Source organism: Zootoca vivipara, chromosome Z1 (genome assembly GCF_965207765.1).
Source record: "Zootoca vivipara chromosome Z1, rZooViv2.hap1.1, whole genome shotgun sequence".
Classification (NCBI taxonomy): domain Eukaryota; kingdom Metazoa; phylum Chordata; class Lepidosauria; order Squamata; family Lacertidae; genus Zootoca; species Zootoca vivipara.
In genome coordinates this window covers 5,479,717-5,485,861 of record NC_142583.1, presented here as the reverse complement: position 1 = coordinate 5,485,861, position 6,145 = coordinate 5,479,717, and the positions used below count along the sequence as shown (strand labels likewise).

Sequence of the window (6,145 nt, the reverse complement as noted above, 5' to 3'; positions counted from 1 at the left end):
CTCCAAAGAAGTTAAATCTTCAGATGTTAACAGAGATGTGCAGGAGCTCATCACAGCCATGCCTCCGCTGTGGCTATAAGAAACAAAAAAAGGCATTTCTCTAAAAAAGACCCCCCCCCAATCCATGAAATTCTAAGAATTCTGTGTAAGAGAGTATGGGGGTGGCCCTACCTACTTTTTCATTTGGTCCTGCCCACTGCTGTCATGCAGCCCCTAGAAGGCTAGCACCAAAGTAATGTGGTCCTTGGGCTGAAAAATGTAAACCCACTAACCAGTTCTGTGTACAGGAACACCAGCGAAGAGCAAGGCAAAAGTTGGCAGTAACAACTGATTGCTGCTTATACAGCTTCTTTTAACATTTTTTTGATAAGCCACTAAACAGTTGCCCTCTATTCTAAAACTGGGTGGTGTTTCTCTTGTGTTGCTTATCTCTGCTTCTTTTCCCTTGTAAAGGCAACACAATTCATGTCTGTAGAATTACCTTCCCAGCCCAATGGAAACTCCCCTCTTCCTCAGACGGATATAAGTACTCTCTTCTCCAAGACCCTCCTTCATGAAAACAGAAAAATTGTCACCCTGGCAGTGAGACATCTTTATCAGTTCTCAGCTTCTCAAGGCCAGCCCTTGGCATTCAGGACATCAAATTTGTAGCCTGAGATGCAGAACCTCATTACACTGAACACCCGCATACAGTTCTGTCCAGCAGGTAAATCGTCATACATGTGACACTAGGTACAATCCAAAAGTTAGCCCCCGCACCCCTGTTATGGCCAATGGTGATCATTATGCAACAATTGTTTCGCCTCCATTTAGATTTTAGAAAAATTGTTTTACTGATAGCAGGATTGAACTTCCGACATACTCTTCAGTAGCCCTGTGAATTTCAGGCTTCACCCCCTTCCATTTATTCAGTGACAGGTGTACATGGCCTTACTTTGCTGATTTTGCTCCCAGAAAGAGCCAGTTCCTGATATTTTTCTACCAACTCTGGGTAGATGGGGCTGCTGTTCTTCAGGGCAAACTTGACAGCAGCCTCCTGGTAATGGGGTTGGGGGTTTGGGCAAGGGTAAGCCCAGCAGTCCCTAGAAGGAGGTGTGACAGGCTGCAGTTGGACACAAAGCGAGGCTGGGCTTTTCCTTGGAAGCAGGCGCTTGTATCTGTACAAAATTAAGAAAGCAACATAAATGATAATGCTTATGTGGAAGGTTTTGAGAACTTGAAATGTATAAACAGTGCATGATTTCACTTTGCTGATGGGCATAGAAGCTCAAAAAAGAAGAAGAAGAAGCCCAAAACTACCTAGGTGGGTCTACACACCGGGGGGGGGAGCTATTAATAAGTCAGAAATCATAATAACAAAGGGGGGGAAGCGCTATGGAAAATTGCATTGAATTTTTTTAAAAAAAACACTCCAACACCATCTGGTGTTGCATGTTTGTAACACATTCAGAACACTCTTTTTTGACTAATGTAGCTGAGTCCCTTGTGTGTTTGAGGCCGAGGCGAGATTTGAACTGGGGATTTCCCATTAAGTAGAAGGGTAATATTTTGTGAGACTGCAGCTTAGTTGGGGATGAGGCTAGAGAACAACCATGTGGGTGTTCTGGGAGTTGCTTGCTGGTGGGGGCAAAGCCACAGCAATAGCCCTCTGGCAGTGGTGCCACTAACCAGGATGGACGTGGGCTTGGGGCTCTGTGGGAGCACAGGATTGGCTCCATTTGTGCATCATAGTATAGTTCAAAATTACTCTGAGGGTCATCGAGTCCAAGCCCCTGCAATGCAGGAATCTCAACTAAAACATCCACGACAGATGCCCATCCAATCTCTGCCTGAAAACCTCCAAGGAGGAGAGTCCACCACTTTCCAGGGGATTCAGCACCTCCCAAAACATTACGTGAACCAAATGGCAGCTATCCTTTGAACTTTGCACTTTCCAAGTTCTGCAGTGCTATTCTCTAATCAAAAAATGTATTCAGCAATATATTATTAGAAAATGCATAAAAAGGTATATGTGTGAAAATAACATACAAAAGTGCACATTATTCCTGGCCCAATATGTATATTAGGAGAAGTGTGCCCTAAAACACTCACAATATATATATATATATATTTAAAATAATTTTTATTAAAGATTTTCCTTGTTTATAAAAGCTAGTGGACTGTCTCTTTTTTCAGGTTGCATTTTCTACAGATCAGTTACATTTGTCGTGAGACATTGGTGTTATATGCAGCATAAGGTTGGGAAGAAAAGGGGGAGGGACGGGAGAGAGGGGGTGGGGTGGTGAAGATTATATTATTTTGCTTAGTACATGGGTAGGCAAACTAAGGCCCGGGTGCCGGATCAGGCCCAATCGCCTTCTAAATCAGGCCCACAGACGGTCCAGGAATCAGCGTGCTTTTACATGAGTAGAATGTGTGCTTTTATTTAAAATGTGTCTCGGTTATTTGTGGGGCATAGGAATTCGTTCATTTATTTATTTTTTCCAAAATATAGTCCGTCCGCCCCCCCCCCCAGGTCTGAGGGACAGTGGACCGGCCCCCTGCTGAAAAGGTTTGTTGACCCCTGACTTAGTATATTTGGGGGGGGGGTTGTGTCAGCGTCACTTGGGTAGGTTCTCTTTTTATTCGCTTGTTAGGTTTCCTTGGTGAGAGAGGTTGGGTGGGGTGGCCTAGGGTGTGGTTGATTGTCTTTGGTTGACTGCAGTGAGATTTGTTTGTGCGTTGGGGGGGGGTTGTTGGGTCAAGATAGCCATAATGAATCATATGCTGTCAGTCAGTGGGTTCATGTTGTTGTCTTGTTGGGCTGTGTATTTGATAAAGGGGAGCCATACCAGGGTGAAGGCATCCTGTTTCTCCCCATGTCAGTTTCAGTCTATTGGTTAGCTTTTCTAGTAAGGCTGTTTCCCATACTACATGATACCAGTGTTCCATGTTTATCCCTCCAGTGTCTAGCTACGATGTTTCTGGCTGCTGAGAGTAGGTGGGTTATGAGCTCCAGGTCCCGGAGCTTTGTTGGGGTGCATTCGGTCCTGGTGGGATCGAGATCATTGGGTGGTGGTGGTGGGGGGCTCCGTGTGGCCTCTTTGCTTGTCGTTTTGGACTCGCCTAAAAAGAAATCTTTTTAAAATCGTAAACTGATGTGGAAATGTGGCAAATTGAATTTAAGATTGGAAAAACTGAAACTGGTGGTTTTGCCCTATCCCTACCCATTGATCTTCCACCTGAGGAGGGATACTTTACCTTTTCCTAATTATATGGGAAAAGACCCACAGCGTTGCCCCCACCCATATGATAGCATTATCGCAGCACTTAGCCATGTAGGATCCAGTCGAGGAAAAGCTGCTCTCATGTGGTTGGGGCTTCATCTAAAGGGCACCTGCAACAGTTGGTAGAACAAAGAGAGGAGTATATCTTACCGTATGAAACCTTTCGGAGGCAGGATATTTCCTTCAGCGTCCAAAGGAGGAGCTCGGCACTCGCTCCTCAGTTTGAGTTGATCACACCGTTTCATTTCGTTCTTTGTTCGGGTCAGAACTCTCTCTTTAAATCTCCGATCCACAAACAAGGCGTCCCCTTCAATGAACTTAACGTAGGTGTTCCCATCCAACTGTGAAGGAGGTGGGACTGGTGGCACAGCCATGAATTCTTTCCTGGGAGCGGTGATCCATCGCCATGTGTTGCTATCAAAAGGCTTATCCGGTCTTGGGCGATAGATTGCTGGCAACCTCCCTACATCCAGCCATGTATGGTATCCCCAGACGTGCCATAGGCCATCCTCCACTGGGCAACGTGTTTTGTGGCTAACACTTATTTTGGCATCTGTGTGGGGTGGTCTTTTAACAGCCAGTTTATGGTAGGGTCTTGGAGAAAACCCTGGCCATGACACATACTTGTCTTTACAGAGGAAGTGCCTCTCTTTCCATGTGGTCATCTTGAACAGGGATTCAGATTAACCCTAGGCAGGGGGAAAGAAGGGGCATTCAGAGACATCAGAAGCCCCAGTATTGGCCTACAAGATGATGCCCTACTGCAATACCCAGCTTCAGTTTGTTGAAGATCCTAAGGCACAAGAAATGTAAAATACCCATCATAACATAGCCCTAGCTATGGAATCCTGCTTCCACATGTCCCAGTCCCATGTTCTCTTCCTTCAATCCTTGGCAACCATATAAGACAACAGTTGCAGTTAACAAGGTGGTCTACGATTTAGGAATCCTTTACAAGAAAAACACTTTGCTACCCTTTCCTGCATTTCATTTGCTGTCTCCCCAACAGTCAAACTTCAGATTGTAAGCTCTTTGGAGCAGTTTTTCTTTTATGACTCTGTTTAGTGCTGTCACAAAATGCATCTGCTCCTGGTATGTGTTCTCTCCTCAACAAAGATGAAGTGCATGTGATCATTTACTGTGCATAGGCCAAGAAACCGAGAATAAAGTGTTCCCTAAAATGGGGAACAGCTGCTTCCCCCGTCCCCTTGACTATTTCCCAAGTAAAACGGACAACTGAGGTTTTGCGAAGAGCGAAGAGAGATGAGCAGTAAGGCTGCACAGGTAAGCAAGCTATTTGATAATAATTGCAGCCACAATATTTACATTTTTTAAAAAGAGAGTTTAATTAAGAGGCTGACTTTTACAGTGCTTACGGAGAAAGACAAAGAGAGGTTTAAACACATTTCTAACTCATTATGTAGCTGCAGGAATAGGGCAGACATTAAGAGGAACGGAAGCTGAGGAAGTTACCAGCCACTGTGCACGCTCACCAGGCATAATGGAAAATGTGCACCTAATTCTTCTACAAAGAGGGACTTGTGCAAATTTCCCAGTTGGTATACAGAATCCAGGGGTGGAACTAGGCTTTATTTTACCTGGGTTAAAGATCCAATCTGGCACCCTCCCACATGCAGTTGAGTCCACACACATACAGGGTGGGAAGCCTCTGGAGGCTTCGCCTGGGGCAAAGAACCCGGCTGGCACCCCTGCATAATCTCCAGCAGGCTTTGGAAAATGTGCATTTACCGGTACTTCACTTTGGCCCTGTCAAGGATCCTTGATCCTTAATCCTTGATCCATAATGAGGTTTGTCATACCTTACAGTGGCGAATTTGCTGTCCTTCCCACAGCAGGAACGCAGAGCAAAAGAGGTACATGAACTGCCACCTGAGACTCCTGTATATCTTGGAACATAACATTTCCAGAGAGATATCAAAGCAAGTATTGGGTCACCTTGAAGACTAAGCAATCCATTATGGCCATAGCTTTCCTGGATTCAGCAGTTGAGAGGTATATAAAGAAGTTGAGAGAAAACATTTAAGTGATAATCAGAGCTTAAATATACCGTATGCTAAATAGGCATATATATATATATATACCAGATTGGTGATAATTTACTCGGCATTACTAAAATGATTTTATTAACAGAGAACCATTCAAAAGAAACATTGACAACAGATTTATCCTGCAATTGGTCAGCTCATTAACATGTGCAGTGTGGTGAAAATGATGGAAAGGATTTGTCTCACGTGTCAGGTAGGGGTGGCAACTTGAATAAAATATTGGGGGGGCAGGTAAGCTCCACCCTGCAGAATTGGTGACATGATATGGCACACACACACCATTTTATGGCAATGCACATCAACGGGGGTGGGGGGGCTGGCCCCCTCAAATATTTTATTTTATGGGGGGGGCACAAAGGGACTTCTGCCCCTAGGAGTTGGCTCCTATGGTGACAGCACTGAACCTTTTGGTGAATTGAGATCAGTTACAGAATATCCCAATAGGATGAATTGTTCTCCCACTGATTTATGGTTATTGCCATTTTTAATTTCACATTTGTTCATTTATTCTTTTGTATGGAAACTGACCAGTTGCCCTGGGTACAATTGTAGAATGCAGTAGAATGCATTGTACATTGAATCTATGTAGAATGCAGAAGGGAATTGGCGGCATATGATGGGATAAATCATATTGGAAGACTAGCAGGTGATTGTGGTTGGTTTTATACCATGCCCTTCCCCCCCCAAATAACTGTAGTTTAGTGAGGCTGCTGAGAACGTTCACCTTGAGATTCTTTGCTCTCTTTCACTTACTATTTCCCATGGCTCCCTGGGAAGATGGAGTGTCTGGAGTACACCAGTTTAAGTCTATGC

General features: G+C 44.5%; 1 protein-coding gene across 1 annotated transcript; it reads right to left on the bottom strand.

Moving 5' to 3' along the window:
- Positions 1-904: 904 nt before the first annotated feature.
- TEX52 (testis expressed 52) lies at positions 905-3,931 on the bottom strand. The gene is made up of 2 exons (XM_035113604.2): positions 3,417-3,931; positions 905-1,157 (listed from the first exon to the last, which is right to left on the bottom strand). The coding sequence occupies exons 1-2, from the start codon at positions 3,929-3,931 to the stop codon at positions 905-907; spliced, it is 768 nt and encodes a 255-aa protein (XP_034969495.2).
- Between the last annotated feature and the right edge of the window lie 2,214 nt (positions 3,932-6,145).

Bases quoted from the DNA above. Each gene is read 5' to 3' on its own strand.
- TEX52 (XM_035113604.2), bottom strand. From the start codon at position 3,931: ATGACCACATGGAAAGAGAGGCACTTCCTCTGTAAAGACAAGTATGTG. The intron at 1,158-3,416 runs GTAAGATATACT...AATTTTGTACAG, and splicing joins CCTCCGAAAGGTTTCATACG to ATACAAGCGCCTGCTTCCAA.